The following is a 16,550-nucleotide window of genomic DNA, read 5'->3' as shown; positions in this document are numbered from 1 at the left end:
TTTCAATATCACATCTGTCTTGTTCTCAGTGAGTGCCATAATTCCTCTGATCGGATCAAGGTGCGAGTGTGGGATGAAGACGATGACATCAAGTCTCGAGTCAAGCAGAGGCTGAAGCGTGAGTCAGATGATTTCCTGGGGCAGACGATCATTGAAGTCCGTACATTGAGCGGAGAAATGGATGTGTGGTACAACCTTGGTGAGTGCAGCTTTGAGACTGAAAGCAGTCACCTGTTTGTTTGGGTACTACACATGTAGTTTGCAAGAAAGGACAAAAAAAAAAGCCTTCATGGTTAGATGACTGTGAGGGACGTTATGCTGCTGCAGGGACGCTACCAGGCTTTGATCCCAGTTGAAGTGAAATACTGCAGAATAGCATGTGAGAATGGTGATGGCTTTTTTCCTGTTGGCACTGAAAAGCAAAATATAAAAATGCTTGGGACGGGGCTGGACTCTGCCTATGCTGGTGACAGTTCCTGACCTTGCCCTTTTTTGCACTAGCACAAGCACTCTGCCAGTCTCTAAGACATACAAGTTCATGGTGCTGGGTTGGGATTCATTGAAATCTTTCCAAGTGGACAAAATAAGGTGTAGTAGAAAGAAATGACTAGTAACCAGGTAGTGCTGAGTTGATGGACATGGTAATAATCGTAGGACAACCAGAATCTTCTTCGTAAGACAACATCAGCAGTTCCCAGCAGCTTAGAGCTGTAATCAAATTGGGAACAGATTCTGTATCAGTCAGCTCAATCCTTGGAAAAGGGAGATCCCTCTTTAGTTCCCTGTCCTTGGAAAGGGAGCATCATCTTCCTGATATTTGCTTGCTGGTATTGGTAAAACCTCATCATGGCTGTACATGTGATATTGTGAACTTTTTTGCCTGCTCTAATATGAGTCGTAGTCTGGAGAAGTTTGCAGTACTTTCCTTGATGGTTCTAGTTGGGCTAACTAAATCTAAGCCCGGGGTGCTATAGCACAATTGCTGTCAGAAGGGCTGGCTTATATATAAAAGGATGTTGTTACAACTGGGTGTGTCATACTGAGAGTGCATTGTGGCAGCTGTTTTGCTGGTATCTACTTAATTTTTACTGCTTTGAAGTAAAAAAATCAGAAAATTTTCTCCATGGCATTACTATCATTGGTTAATCCTGAGTTTCCAGCAGTTTCTTTTCCAGCATTGCCACCCCAAGGTAGCTGTGCTCTGATCACGAAAAATACATGTAATTGCTGATGGTTTTTCCTTCTAGAGAAAAGAACAGATAAGTCTGCAGTGTCTGGGGCTATCCGTCTGCAAATCAATGTGGAGATCAAAGGCGAGGAGAAGGTGGCTCCATATCACGTTCAGTACACTTGCCTTCATGAGGTAAAGAGCAATTAAACTTGGTCATTATGATGTTCTCCTTTCTGAAGAAGAAGTAATTTTGTGGCCTTTTATTTCCTTGGAATGTTCCTTCTGACCTTACATGAGCCTTTTTTCTCCTGCCCTGCAGGCCTGGAAAGACAGTGAGTCACCAGGTCTGCATTTGTCAGGAAGGCTTTAGGTTCTCCCTACGACGCCAAATGCTGTCTCGTTCACTCTGTCCCACTTGTCACAGCTGTGCTTTTGTCAAGCACAGAATAGACACTGGTCCAGCTTAGAGCTTCCATAAGTTTAACAGGAAGAAACTTCTGTATTTCCTTGGATGATGTGTTCAGCATGCATTCCATCTGTATCTTTCCTTCCAGAAAGCCTACTAAAATGGCAGACTACAGCCCAGATACGCTTCATGAATAAACTTTGCTCATTCCCTCTGAGTTCCCAGACATGCAGCATTTCCATGGAAATGGAATATGCTGTGTTTTTTACTGCTGCTTGTCTCAGTGTGGTGAACATAACTGCTGGTTTACTGTTGACAACAAGGAGTAGTTATGTCATTGCAGTTTCTGTCTGAGCAGTTGGCCTGTGATGCATGATGAGCTATAATGTGGAAAGTAACATTTTCTACTGCTGCTTTATGATTAAATTCTAATCAGGATGCAGGGTTGGCTATGGCCGTTGAGTGGTGTTGGCACTGTTTGTATAAATTCCTCTGCGCTGTTGCAGTGGTGTGTAGCTGTGGACAGCTATTAGGGAATAGAAGATAAGCTGTGATGGCTGAGTACTGATCTGTCTCAACATGGCCCAAGATGGACAGGCAGTGCTACAGAAGTTGGGAGAAACTCAAGGATGGCTAATGAGAATATCTGAGATTCACAGTGCCCAGCCTATCTGTCGGGGACAAGGATCACTCTCTAAGTGCCTCAATAAGGAAGGGTAGCCATAGACCCTCCCACCTTGTATAGAACAATATCACAATGTCCGGTAAAGTTTAAGCAAATCCAGATTAGAGAGGAAGGGCAGATGACTTCAGTTACAGTTACACTGGGCTAGAAGGTCCCTGCCGTGCCTTCTGATCTTATCAGGAAAAAATCATGCTAAGTTTAAATGAACATTGGTTTCTTTTAGTAGACTGTGCTGTGTCCTTCAGTATGTAGTTTTTCTTGAGTTTTAATTCAGTGACTGCTTCTGTTTGGTAAACCATTTAATTTTTGGCTTTCTGAGCATGTATAATCATTTACTTCCTGCTTGTTGTTCTTTTTCCTGCAAATATATCCTTTGTAAGTATCATCTTCCTTCATTTGTGCACCATAAAATAAATATGATTTACAGCTAGAATAATTTAATCAGGAAAAGTAATGTAAAGCAGAGTCCTGCCAATTAGATCATTAGACTTTTGCATCCCTTACTGCAGGGAGCCAGCTGATAAGCTGATGAATCTGTAAGTAACATAAAGTTGAGGATTGCCAAGAAATCCAGTAAACTGAATTGCAAATTCTGCACAGCAGTGATAGCTGAAATACGTTCCTGTGTTAGAAAAAGTGAGAGGTTATGATGAATAATAATAAAAGTGTCTAGTTGTTAAGGGTGTTTTAAAGGGTGTTTTTCAGAAAAGAAACATTTGGACTGTTCTACTGTGTAATAATAATTACACAGCAACAGGGCTGTTGCTTCATCTAGTTTAAATAGCTTGTCCATGCTAAGTCATTTATTTGAGGACAGAAGTGTGTAGGTGTCAGGAAGCTAATTAGTCTGATTTCACTACACTGAAGCACTCCTCTGCATCATTCTCAGTGTTGAGTGGATAAAGTTGTAGGTATATGTGCGGAAAAATTCAGCTTGGAGCATGCTGTATGAAAAGAAAGTCAAAGCTCAAAAATGCATAATATCTAGGGGGAAGGAAAAAGGGAAGAGGGTAATGAAGTGTGTATTAGTGCTTCCTTCCCAGCACTTCCAAGCTGGTCATCAAACTCACTTGGCAGCTTCAGCAGCCTTACGTATAATTTCACTCTTGTTTTATCCTTCAGAACCTCTTTCACCATCTCACAGACGTGCAAGGGAATGGGGTGGTGAAGATCCCTGATGCCAAAGGAGACGATGCCTGGAAGGTGTATTTTGATGAGACAGCCCAAGAGATCGTGGACGAATTTGCAATGCGCTATGGCATCGAATCAATATACCAGGCCATGACGTAAGATGCATTCGGTGTTGTCTTTGGTGCAGACATCCACAGTAACTCATTGATGTGACTGATTCAGAAGATTAAGTGTGTTGATAATAGAAGGCATTAACAGTTACTCCTTATGGGGTGTACTGTGAAAAGGAAGACTGCATGTCTCTGAATCACTGATTTCCTCCAAATCCGGAAATTACTGTCTCACAAAATGCTGGAATTAAGCCTCCACCTGAGCAGTTTGTATGAGCACCTTTACCTTTAAAACGTATTCTAAAGAATTACACCGACATTATGAGTGTAAAGGTCCCTGCTTTATTATTGTTATCTTAACCATTTCTGTTCTAAAACTCTTAAATCTCTATTTGAATGCTCTACTATTAAAAAGATGTTATCCAAGGATTTTACTGAAGTTTTTTGGTAGTGTGAAAAGGGAAGAGGTTTTGTGAAAGTGTTTGTCCTATAGATTTCTTACAGCAATTAATACAGATGAGGGAGGTCACTGATCTTCCAGTTAGTGCTGATGGTGTTTGCAGGAAGTTTGAGTAATGGAGCATTGATTTGTTCTCTTCAGATCTAGGCTCATGCAGTTTTTGGTCTTCAAGAGCACTTTCCATGTCACTGAACTTCTATGTGTATTTGGGTTTAGCCCTTCTGCTTAAAGCAATGCTATGCTTAGCTCATTTCTTATTTCAAACATAATATTAGATACAGCAAACGAATTTGAAAAAGTTCACTTCTGAAGCTTATCATTTTGGTTGAGTCCTTGGATGAGTTATGCTATGTTCTCATGCAAGCATCTTTTAACGCCTGCTAATTTAAGCCAAAATGGAATGCTATTGAAAGATACCTCTGGAGGTTTAGTCCTGGCTCATAAAAGGGCTATCCCGGGAGTTGAAAAAGGCAAATCAGAGCCTCTTTCAGTTCCTTGAAAATATCCGAGGATGGAGATCCACCACCTCTCTGGGTTCCTGTCCTTGGACTGTATTACTTGAGGGAAGAAATTCCTGTTTGTAATCCAAGCTGCAAAATCTTCCTTGGAATTTCCTACGCTGTAACTGCTGTATATTGCTGCTTCTTTAATTTGTCCCTCTTAAAGGATTTTGGCCTGGCTCAGCTCTCTTGCTAATCCTCCCCTTTTTGTTAAGCAGTAATGATGTTTATTAGAGACATTCAGTACTTCTTACACCTCCTCTTTTTCAAGCTAGGCACACCCATTTTGTTTATCTAAATCTATTGAGTGCATGAAAGACAGCTGGTACATAGATATTGTGTAATGAGCAAGTTCACATTCAGGAACAGCCATCATGCCCCATCCCTGGAGACTTTCAAAGCAAAGCTGGATCAACCTGGGCAACCTGATCTGGCAGCACATGTCCCTGTTCATTGCAGAGGAGCTGGACCAGATGGCCTGTAAAGGTCCCTTCTGACTCTAAGGATTCTATGATTCTATTCCATGATCATATTTGTCTGAAACACCTATTTGTGTGTTTCTGTGGAATTCTCTCACTGGAGCTTTTTTTGATTATAATTATTTGTAGGTTAATTAGCACCAAATCTGATTTCTGTGGTGATTTCCTTGAGGGAAAACTACGTTTGGGAAAATAGTTCCCAGATTTAGTTTGAGACTTCTGTAAGGGTTCCTGCTTGAAGAACAGCTTAAAACCTAGAAATTCTCCTGTCTGTTGGAATGAACTTGACTTACCACATCTTATAATATCAGACCTCCTAAGTCTGATTATTTCCCCCTCTCAGCTTCGTCTGACAGATTTTCTTTGATTGTCTAATCATTTCACAAGCTTGAGTGCTTCTGGCTTAATTTTGAGATTTCCTGCAGGACGGTTCCTTGCACAATAATGGGAGCAGTTAAATGAGGAAAAAGAAAAAGAAAAGACAACCAACCAACAGATGAGCATGCCTCCTGAAGGCTGGAAGGGTTAGCTCTAAGGAATAGCTTATCAGCGCAGCACAGAAATAATAGTGTGTGATTTTGCTGTGGTTAAATGCTTTGCAATTGCTGCTGCCTCGTGGCCCCTCAGAACCTGTGGCGGCCTCAGGTAACAGTACATTATATCAATCTCTCTGTGCCAGGCTTGGCTCTTGTACTCAGAGTATCACTAATGTCAAAAGCTAGTGACAACAAATTGTTGAGAAACTGTTCTGTGACATGAAAAGGGCTGTGCTAAAAGGATTTTTCTTTTTTTTTTCTCACTTATCTATTGTATAAATGGCATGTTTTGTGAAAAACTTGAAGCAAAATGCTAGGGATTGAATGAAAAGGAGAAAACAATTTGCCTGTGTTCGAGGTGTTACCTACAGCAGAGTAGCTGTTGAAGGGATAGGAAACTTGACTAAGAGTTGGGTTGTAGATACTGTACACAGCGTCAGGTAGCATGACACAGAAGAGACCAGAATGACTTACTGAAGTGTCCTTTTGCAGGCATTTTGCTTGTCTTTCTTCCAAATACATGTGCCCAGGTGTGCCAGCTGTGATGAGCACCTTACTTGCCAATATCAACGCTTACTATGCGCACACAACTGCCTCCACAAACGTGTCTGCTTCAGACCGCTTTGCAGCCTCCAATTTTGGGGTATGTTTGGTGATACAACTGGACTTCTCTAATTTGCCTGTGTTATCTCTGCCTTTCAGTAAATGACTTGCTCTGTTTAAGGAACTTTTTATCTGTATCTGTAGGAAGCTGGAAGTTGTAGAGTTCTTCTGCACTAGACAAAGCAGAGCGTGGCTTATTGTCACCATCACACATTTCAGTTACTAATCTTATTAATGAGTGCAATGCATTGTGATGTTTACTCTTCATGTTCAAATCACACTGGAGCACAGATGGTGCGGACACGAGCAAATTGTATTAAATTCTGTGTGGTGATGCTGTTGATAAAATATATTGTGCAGTCTGATGGTTTCAGAAATTTGTTTTTAAAAACAGCAACTGCTTAAAGGCAAAAAACCCTAGCACACAAAACAATGCATCTGTAGTGCTTCCTCCCTCTCTCCTGAGCTAGTTCTCTGATACCGTGCTTCTTACTGAGAACATCAATTGGACAGTGATGATATGTGATGCTTCTTGTTGTTTTTTGCCCAATAGAAAGAACGATTTGTTAAGCTACTGGACCAGCTTCATAACTCACTTCGGATCGATCTCTCCATGTATAGGGTAAGTGAGAATAAACAGAATCTCTTCATCTATGTTGATACGCAGTTGGGATTTTTCTTACATCTCTGAACTGTTGGTTATTTGTGTTATTGAATTGTCATGACAAGCTTGCTGTTGCTCAAATACACAATTTTGTTTTCCCTTGGACAGAATTTAAATGAACTTCTTTTTTCAATTATTCCTTCCTCAAGGCTCCTGAAATAATCTAAGGATTATGAACTGTCCTTATCTCTGATACTTTCCCAGATACATGAGCTGACTGGATTAATTTCTTTGAATTTTTCTTATCAGCTACTTCAAGTATCATCCACAAAGGGAAAACAAACTTGTTCTCATTCAGGAGTCAGAAATCATTTAGAGGACCAGCAGCGTTGTCGTTTGTTTTAAGTCTGGCAGACTGCTCACTGATCTGGATCTATAAGTTGAGTTTTCAGTTTGACATTTCCAGCCACCACTTCATGACACTGGGGAAAGGATAGGTTTCAAGTAGTGGCATTAGTCTGTCAGGCTTCTTAACTCTACTCCAGAGTCAATGTAGTTTTACAACAAGTTTGCGATTTGAATTTTTTTTTAATTCCTTGCCAGGTAATTTTAAGTAGTGACTGATTGATGAAAAAAATTGAATATGGTACAAAATGTGAGCTTTGATTTTTGTTTATGTATTTAAAAGTAGACAGAAAAGGGAAACATGAGTGGACTAATGCAAGAAGTGCATTAGTAAGATGAGCAAAAAGAAAAGGATAGAAAGGGCAAGGTATGAAAGAAGATAAAAGAAATTTATGTAATGAGCTATTCTAAAATTACATTACTAGTAAGAAAAAGTGCAAAGAGATCACTGATCCACTGGGAGGCAAAGGGAAAACCATTAGGGCATGGCAACAGAAAGCTGTAGTGGTGATGCCTTTTCATTTGTTTGCTCTTCAAAAAAAGTGCTTTCGGGTGGTTCATGAACTAAATCTTGGACAAACAAGTTAGGATCGGGTAAAACTTGTTCACTTCAGATGATTTAGATGTTTCCTAATTGGCTGTGCAATTAGACAGCAATTGGCAGAAACAGTCTGAGCCCTCTTAGTCATTATTTTAAGACCCCTACTGGTCTGGAAGGTATTGCATAGAGCTACCAACTTGCAAGAGAAAGTACAGCAATTTACAGCTTAAATTGCCCGTATTAAGTCATCCTCAGCATGTTGATTCAGGGTATTTGGAAACACTTAAAAGTAAACACTAAATAACCTATGAATTTCCACACTGGATTTGTCAAAAAGAAAGTGTTGAATCAGAATATTTTCTTTCCAGAGTGTAGTGGTACGCTTTGGATGTCATTCAACATTTTGTGTTTAAATCTTGATTTTGGTAAATACTCTGAGTGCCAGAAAGAGATGATGTGTGGACAAATTAACTGTGTGAGGAGAATTGTCTAGTAATAAGCATCTACAACAAACTCTAAGGAACGTTAATTTTCTTGCACTGGTTTAATGAACTAAACCAATAATGTGTTACTGGGGCATATTTTCTGCAAGCCCTGAGGAAAAAAAAAAAAAAAAAGAAAAGTTTGAAAATGTAAATATGAATATACTGTGTTAATGAGGTTGCCTTTACTACTGCAACATAACCAGTCACATCTCTTCAAGTATAAGAACATGGAGAGCATGAACAGTGTTAATGCTTGGGAAGGAAAGAATGTAAGTGTAGGAGAAAGCACAGAGCCTGAGTTCAGAAAGGGAGCAGTCTATTGAAAGAAACAAAGCTTGGTGCAAGCACAGTGTGCATAGTGCATGTATGTATGTGTGTAAATGCATCTATGTGCACACACATACATCATCTGGAAAGGACAGTGAGACCTCTAACATCAGCACAACTCAAAGAGGGGAAGGAAAACACTGTGTGGTTACAGGCAGGTGGGATAATATGTAAAATGAGCGCTTCAGAGCAACAGAAGCATGTGTAGATGAGTTCTTGTCTTGGCAGATTGGATGTTATAGGCAACTAAGTGGTTATAATGTCTTCCTGTAGTGAAAAATGTTCGCTTTCACTTTTCAGTTGAATTTAATTCCCTAGGGAGATTGCAAATATGCCACACCTCTTGGTGTTTCAGAAGAAAAGATAAACCAAATGATAAGTGCAGAAAGTGAAGGACCTCTGCAAGCAACCTCAGCAGTAGTTCTGGGGCTGATGGAGGCAAGGCCGTTGCTCACTGCCTGCTCTTTCTGCCACCAAGGAGATACCTCTCCTACTGCAGAGGGCTGTCAGTGTCCTGGCATCCACAGACTTCACAATCATATGAGAAGAAATTTAATTAAGCAAACATATGAGCCCTTGCAGCAAAAAGGCCATATTTACTGAACATTGTTTTGACTGGTAAAAGCTTCTCAAGCAGGAAATGTTTCCAAGACACTTTCCTTATTTAGAACATGCTTGAAGATTTGCATGGATCAGACTGTGCTTTCCAACAGGATTTCCGTTTCTTGTCAACAGAATAACTTCCCAGCCAGCAGCCGGGAACGGCTGCAGGACCTGAAGTCTACAGTGGATCTGCTGACCAGCATTACTTTTTTCAGGATGAAGGTAGTTATGTGTGGGGGTGGAAATAGAACCTCTGCAGTTGCTGCTGCAGGTCTTGTTTTGTAATTCTTAAACCATTTTTGATGTGCTGTTGTGCTTTAGACACTTAAGGGCCTTGGCCATGTAATAAAGATGTACAGTACTTCATTCTGCTATGCTTCGCAGAGATGAAAGCTGTTTTTTCCCTAGAGTTCTTGAGTTGTAAATTTGGCACATATTAATTTTGAAAAAAGTTGGAGGATGGGAGAAGAGAGAAGAAAGGAAGGGAAATGTCTTCAGAAAAATAACTTGCTTTTGTTAATAGCGTAACAAAGCTTTCCCTGTTAACTGTCTACAGTATTTATCCCAAGTGTTTATCTTTTATCAAATAAATATTTTTGAAAGTATTTCTTGCAGGGTAAGATACTGAAATGGTGTAGTATCTCCCAGTACAGATTTGTGAAAGATGTTCTGTATGTTAATGTGCCACTTATTTAGCAACATGTAATGAGACGATTTTCTACTTTCAACTTTTGTTTCTAGGCTTTGTTTTAACTATTGTAGTGGGTTAGCATGTCTCGTAGTAATTTGTGTTCTTTCAGTGACAAACCAAGTTTCTCATATGAGCTATTTGAGTAAGTGCTTATAATTCTATCTTAAGCTCTTTGGTAAATAGCGTTTCAGAGCTTTCAAAACAAACTTTTGGTTCAGACTCAGTCCTACATTGAGAGTTCAGTTTGTAGAAATACTCTGAAAAGCTTAGAGGTAGTGACAGTATCAAAACTATCTCTGAATATAGTTTTATTCACAAGGTCATGCTTCTTGCAGTTTTAAAGTAACCCGTGTTGTTTTTCTGCTGCAAGAGGGGAAAGTGTATCAGCTGGCATGTCAGGTAGGATTGTGGTATAATTAAAATGTAGTAATGCCAGTAGATGAAGATGCCCTTAAAGTATTATATTTAAAAGCATACAAGTGTTTGTTCTTCAGCAAGACTTTCCAGATTAGATGTATTTTCCTCTGATAATTGTTACATGTTCATTGGTTCTACGTCTTTATAGCAAAATCCTGTAAGTTAGTTAGAAATTGTGCTGACTTGGTTCAGATAGTACACATTAAGCAATGTGATTCAGAATAATCATTCTTGACATGTCAAAATCTCTCCTGTGCTCCAGTGATCCTGTGGGGCCATAAGTGCTGTCACTGCTGTTTTGAACCAGCAGAGGCAAGCCAAAGAGACAGGGCAGAGTTATTCATATATTTTTTCAGGTCACAGACAGTGCAAGTCACTGCAAGCAAGTTTGCTGCTTCTTGGATAGTTCCCAGACTGGTGACTTGTTCTTTCCCAGTTCTATTTATAAACAGTATCTTGACTCTTTTTGTTGTCTTTGTGCAGGTTCAAGAGCTTCAGAGTCCACCCCGAGCCAGTCAGGTAGTGAAGGACTGTGTAAAAGCTTGCCTCAACTCCACATATGAGTACATTTTCAACAACTGTCATGAACTGTACAGTCGCGAGTACCAGACAGATCCTGTGAGTAGCTAATAAGTAGGCAAAAATGCTTACCTAAGATAATCATGCAAATACTAATTCATATAAAAAGCCAACATAAACAAAACTGTGACTTGTCTTCTGAATGCACTGAACTCGTAATCAATTAATGAGCACTAACAAGTAAGTGGAAGATGATAAATTATTTTATACTAATTACACTACAATTTGCTTTCCCAGTCTCAGCGTCTTTATTTCTTGTTTTGAATGGAAGGTTTGATGCAACTTTGAGTCAACAAACTGATCAAGGAGACTTTTTTTTGCGTAGATAAACCTCAAACAGTGAAGTTTTATACTGTTTTCTGTCACCTGGTATTCTGCTCTGCCCTCAGGATATATCTGTAGACACAGTTTTCAAATCTGTAAGAGCTGTGCTGGCCTCTCTGGGGTAATGAATGTAGAATGTTTCAACCTGAATATAGTCATCAACCTGGATATTTAAAATGAAAGTATTTGGGATTAGCTTAGAGAAAATGATGTCTCAGCAGTTCTTGGGAGCCTGATTTGCTATTGCCATGGCAAATGACAAAAGGGAGATTACCTAGAATTAAGGCCACTGGTAAGCAACATGGTTAGGCATGTTACTGTGTTTTCTATTAGATGAAGGAAGTTGCCAGCGGACATAAATAACTTTAAACTCTTCAGAAAAAGGTGCTCATAAGTAGTTACTGTTTGGGGTTTGTAAGGAGAAAGGTGATCTGCATTTATCAGCTTCTTCTTTACCCTTTAGATTGACACCAATTTTCCAATGACTTCCTTCACAGAACAAAAGTCAGGATCTTCCTCCTGAGGAACAGGGTCCCAGTATCAGAAACTTGGATTTCTGGCCCAAACTCATCACTTTGATAGTTTCCATCATAGAGGAGGACAAGAATTCTTATACCCCAGTACTGAATCAGTAAGAATCCTCCATGTCCTTTATAGCTAATTCTTGTTTCTCTGTGTGCTCTGCTTTATGTTACACTGCTTTCTGTCTTTCTGTCATTGTGTATTTATAGAAGTACTTATCTTGTCTGTCTGTCTTTCTGTCTTATTTGTCTCTGTCTATATAAATGACTCTTTCTGATTGCGATGGAAGAGTTTCAAAAGGTTCAGTTATGATGGCGTTCGAACACAAACACCCTGATTATTACAATCCTGAACTCAGGGAGGCACCTGAAAATGGGGTGAGAGTTCTTTTGTTTTTGTTTTCTTTTCTTTTCTCTAGATGCACATTAATGCATACAACGGTGCCATGGTGATAGTACCTTACTTTGTTATTTAGGAAGATGGTTTTCTGTGCTGCACTAGGACATTGCATTGGGTGGGATTGGCACACTGAAGCTGTTCTGTTTATCTGTTGGATGCCTCTTCAACAATCCAGCAGGACAGAGACGAAAGTTTCTGACAAAGTGTTATGCACAGAAGGTTGGATACCCTAGATATCCTCAGTTTAACATGGGAAGGATACCTGATTACTGTGCATAGTAATCACATAGTGCATAGAGATCACATTCCCAGAATTACTGCAAATGCCTGTTCTGGGAGAGATATCTGGGGTTGGACTTCTTGACTTGATACGAATCTGAACAGCAGTATTATTTTCAGACTGTTTCATCTTTGTGATGCAGTAGAGTCCATGATCTCTAAAATCCACCTGATGATTTATCTGGGTGAAAGAAAAGTCTGCTGAGATTTTCAGCTTGTGGTTTAGTCCAGAGCTGAATACAGAAGAACTCTTTGTTTGAAGATGTGTTAAAGACTTTGTCAAATGTCCCCTCAGGTTTCCTCAGGAGCTTGCTGTTGGTAAGATCAGCGCAGAGGTGATGTGGAGTCTTTTTGCCCAGGATATGAAATACGCCATGGAAGGTAAGACAGTTTCTAATGGGTGCCAGCTGACTTGCTACTGCCTTCCCGTTTCTTTTGGAGCAGAGATTTCTATTGTTTTGGTTTTGGACAACTGCTTTATGGCTGAGAATTAAAACTGAACACTGCATGAAAAACTGCAGTCTCCACACCCATGTGTCAGGCTCTGTTTATTGTCATCTCAGCTGCTTTGAAATCAGAATTTAATTTTTAACCTGAGGATATGATGGCTATGATCAGCAGCTGGTTATTTTTGCAGTGTACAGTGATAGAAAGGCCTGTAGAAGTAGCTGGACTCTATCTGGTGTAGTCTGTCTGTGCTCCTGGTGAAAATGTGCTGCTAGAACAATTCCTCCTGCAGGCAGTCCTCGTTTTGAACAAATCTTTGTGCAATTCCATCACACGCACATTAGAAGAGGAATTTTACTGTTTCTGAACAAGCACAGAGCACACAACAAACTCCCAGAAAGAAATTCTACCACTTGCAGTACTGTTCTAATGGCTTTTTACAATTTTTGAACATGGTTTTTGACCTCTAAGTCAGTTCACAAAGTGCTAACTCTGGGCTTGATGCACAGCAGACTGTACATCATGATGTACAGCAGATCTGATATGCAGATATGAATAGTTCTCTTTCTTTTGTTGGGAGCTTTTGATATATGCCTGTACCCCACAGTCTCTTCCTCTTGTGAGATTGTGTTGATGTAAGAACAGATATTAGAAAGAAGAGACAAAGACCTTCTGCATCACAGTGTCTATCCTGTAATGTCTGTCACTGCTGGCACATGCATTAGAGATTGGGCAATTAAGATTATTTCATGTTCACTTTCTCTAGAAACTTTCTGCAAACTCTTTAGGTCTCCTTTTCCATTTTGCTCTTCTTTACCTCATAACACTCACCCTCAGGAATTCATAATACATTTTGCTCTTCTATACATTGAAGGTGTCCTGTCTTCCTCCTTTACTGGTAACAATGAGAACTGTGATTCTCTAGACCTGCTGCTGATTGCTTTTCCTAAGATTCCCTTTCCCTGTTGCATTCAAAATGCAGCTGCAAATGATTACTGATTGCGCGTGTGGATCTGACTGAATTTTTTCCCTTTTGAATGGCTCTATTTGGCTGCCAGCATCCAGGCTAACTCTAAAGGATGATGGTTAGATTTGCTGCCTTCAGCTCATGTCTCATTTTTCAGTTCGTATCACTAATATCTCTACCAGTTTAACTACATCTAGTATTTTATAGTCCTGTATTTACTAGCTTGAGGAGTAATCCCTGGATAGTGACGTGGTGTGCTCTGAAGTCTGCATCAAGCGTTTGACAAAAAGCTTATCAGTTTTCTGAGATAGGCGCAAATGAACCCAGTGTGTAATACGTGCTCCTAACTTTCTTCATGGTGTTTTCCCTTGTGTTCTGTTCCTAAGTTCTGGATAACATGAGCTCATTCACCTCACCAAGTGGTAAGTTCATGCTTCTTGGTAGAGTATTTAGTTGTGAGTAGGCAAAGGCTTTCAGCACTTTGGATTTTAGCTCTTTGGATGTAGTTGCTAATATTAGTGTTAGTGTCCTTTGATTTCATGCCAGTGATTCACAGGTCAGCAAAGAAGACTCAGGGGACTGTATGTCTGCTGATGCTGAAATGGAGGATATATGCTGCCTAAGAGACTTTCCCCCATGGGTGACCGTTAAGCATTCCTCTCCCATCTGGAACTCACCCTGTTCACCCCCTGTGCACTGAGCAGTCTGTGTGGGGTAGCGTACAAATGCTGTTGTGCAGGAGAAGTGCGTGGCACCATTCTGTGCTGTTAGTGGGCAGCATGCTGTAGAAAGAAGGAGGATGACCTGTAGTTAGATGTAGGCCATAGCTGAGTTAGTGCTGTTTTTTCATTTGTTTTTGCTTTTTTTTCCCTGTAGGTTTCTATCACTAAATCTGTAGCCTCATGGGAAGGGCATCAGCTTTCAGCAAGCAGGGTGTGGGAGATTTCTGTAATGCACTGCTTAGGGGCTTCAGAAGCAGAAGTCCTACTAATTTAGGGATACTGCATCATGCCCCCTTTGGGTACCTTCTGAAGTCTATGATTGGTAATGTACAAAAGATTCAAGTCATAAGAGAAAAACACTTGTTTTCTATTTAGAAGATGTTCTGGAACCAGTAGCACCAGTTACAGCAGCAGCATGTTAGAGTGCTGGAAGGCATTTGCACTGTAGCCCTACCTTTTGCTTTCATCTCTCCTAAGGAGACTCGATACTGAGACACAGGATCTACCAGGTCTGTTTTCATTTTCCCCAAAAACTAGTGGCAGTTCACGGCACTGTAAAGAGCAGACCTGGCCCTTCCATCCTCTCTAATAAGGGCAGTACAGAAAGCACAAATTCCCCAAGTGAAGAGGGATTCCATTCCTCCTCTACTGGGAAGATATTAAATGACAGTAATAGAAAATTGAATTAAAAAATTAACAGTGTTTCATCTTATTTTGGGCACGTCAGCATTAGAAGAGTTGTAAATTGGAATCATCTCTGATATGAAGAGACAATGAGTAGACTTGGCAGGCAGGATTGTAATAAATCATTCAGCCACAATCTCAGTTGTAATGAGGGGAGGTGGTTCAAATGCACACACAGATGCTATCTGTCTAGTGTTAGCACTTCAACAGACTCAGGACCAATCAGAGTTTCTTTGCAGGGAATTCATGATTACATATTAGAAATTAACAGAAGGAAAGCAGGTTGATGATTAAGGAAAGCATCCACAGAGGGAAGTCCTTTCTCTGCCTCAAAAATAGTACTGGGCATCATACTGGAGACTGCGCTGCAAAGAAGCAGTTCCCAATTAATACCTTAATAGCATGGCCTCAGTGATCTTAAAAGCTCTCCTCCAGAGGAAACTGGAGATTAAATCTGCTGAGGAAATAAGAAAGGTCTTTCTATGGTCCACTGAGGACAGAACACAGCAATAGCTGCAAAATATCTGTGCAGTGTTCCACCGTTGCTGCTGCTAAGCTCTTTAAAAGCCAGTGGGTTATAGAGCAGAGAAGAAATGCTAGGAGTGATGACTCATGTGCTCTTCACTTTACTTCTAAAATGTGTTTCAAACCAAGGATCTGAAATATAGGTTTATTTGGGTAAAAGATACGATTTTACAAAATACACCTCTGACTGATGTTTCTGTGTTACCTTCAAGTGCTTAAATTTATCCCTTTGCAAAGAGAGTGGTGATCAAAACCATAGGCAGGATCCATTGATGAAGGCAGATGATACAAACTGTTGGGAATGAGTGAGCTTGAGGCTGTGTCGTTTTTCTTTGTGCTCCTGTGTGTTTGAGTTGTTACAGCTCACTTTCATCTTTTCTGTCACAAGCCCCACCCTTCTTTCGCATACGTAAAGTTCTCTTTTATGGTGGTAAGAGTTTTATTTTACCTTTTTGTATCTTTGTTTCCTGCTGCCAGCCCTCACCTTCAGTGCATAGAAGGCTAAGTAGCAGTCCTTGGATTTATGCTTCTGTGGTTGCTTTGCATCTTGCTTTTCTGCAGCTTAGCAGCGTTTGGAATGTCCTACTTCAGAAAATAATCAAATCAGGAAAAGCCTCGAATTAATTGCTTCTAGTGCACTCCTCAGTTTTGGTGAAACAGGCCTGATTTGTGTCCTTTTTACCTTCTTTTTTACCTACAACCTTTATGTTTCAACCCCATTGTGTATGCACAGCTACATACACATGCTCATGCTTTGACAGCTAGCTTCTTGGCTGGAAAAAAATCAGAAGAGTCACTGATAGTCATCTTGACTTGTTATGTGAGCGATGTGAAAAGCAGAGGGCTCAAAGTCTTCCTAAAAGCTTTTGACTAAATCATAGAATCATAGAATCACCAAGGTTGGAAAAGACCTAAAAGATCACCCAGTCCAACCGTTCACCTATTCCC

General features: G+C 40.2%; 1 protein-coding gene across 2 annotated transcripts in view; it reads left to right on the top strand.

The window, feature by feature from the left end:
• UNC13B (unc-13 homolog B) overlaps positions 1–16,550 on the top strand; it is a 204,221-nt gene that overhangs the window by 142,071 nt on the left and 45,600 nt on the right. For both annotated transcript variants that reach the window (XM_042838404.1, XM_042838403.1), the window contains exons 17-25: positions 30–199; positions 1,248–1,363; positions 3,385–3,548; positions 5,971–6,121; positions 6,635–6,703; positions 9,179–9,268; positions 10,638–10,772; positions 11,555–11,688; positions 12,553–12,638. In XM_042838404.1, coding sequence (XP_042694338.1) covers positions 30–199; positions 1,248–1,363; positions 3,385–3,548; positions 5,971–6,121; positions 6,635–6,703; positions 9,179–9,268; positions 10,638–10,772; positions 11,555–11,688; positions 12,553–12,638 — 1,115 coding nt within the window. The remainder of the gene's footprint in view (positions 1–29; positions 200–1,247; positions 1,364–3,384; positions 3,549–5,970; positions 6,122–6,634; positions 6,704–9,178; positions 9,269–10,637; positions 10,773–11,554; positions 11,689–12,552; positions 12,639–16,550) is intronic.

This window comes from Centrocercus urophasianus, unplaced genomic scaffold (genome assembly GCF_019232065.1).
Source record: "Centrocercus urophasianus isolate 14NV4802_14NV808 unplaced genomic scaffold, USGS_Curo_1.0 seq_8, whole genome shotgun sequence".
NCBI classification, from domain to species: domain Eukaryota; kingdom Metazoa; phylum Chordata; class Aves; order Galliformes; family Phasianidae; genus Centrocercus; species Centrocercus urophasianus.
The sequence above is the reverse complement of the archived record's forward strand: the minus strand, read 5'-3'. Positions and strand labels throughout refer to the sequence as shown.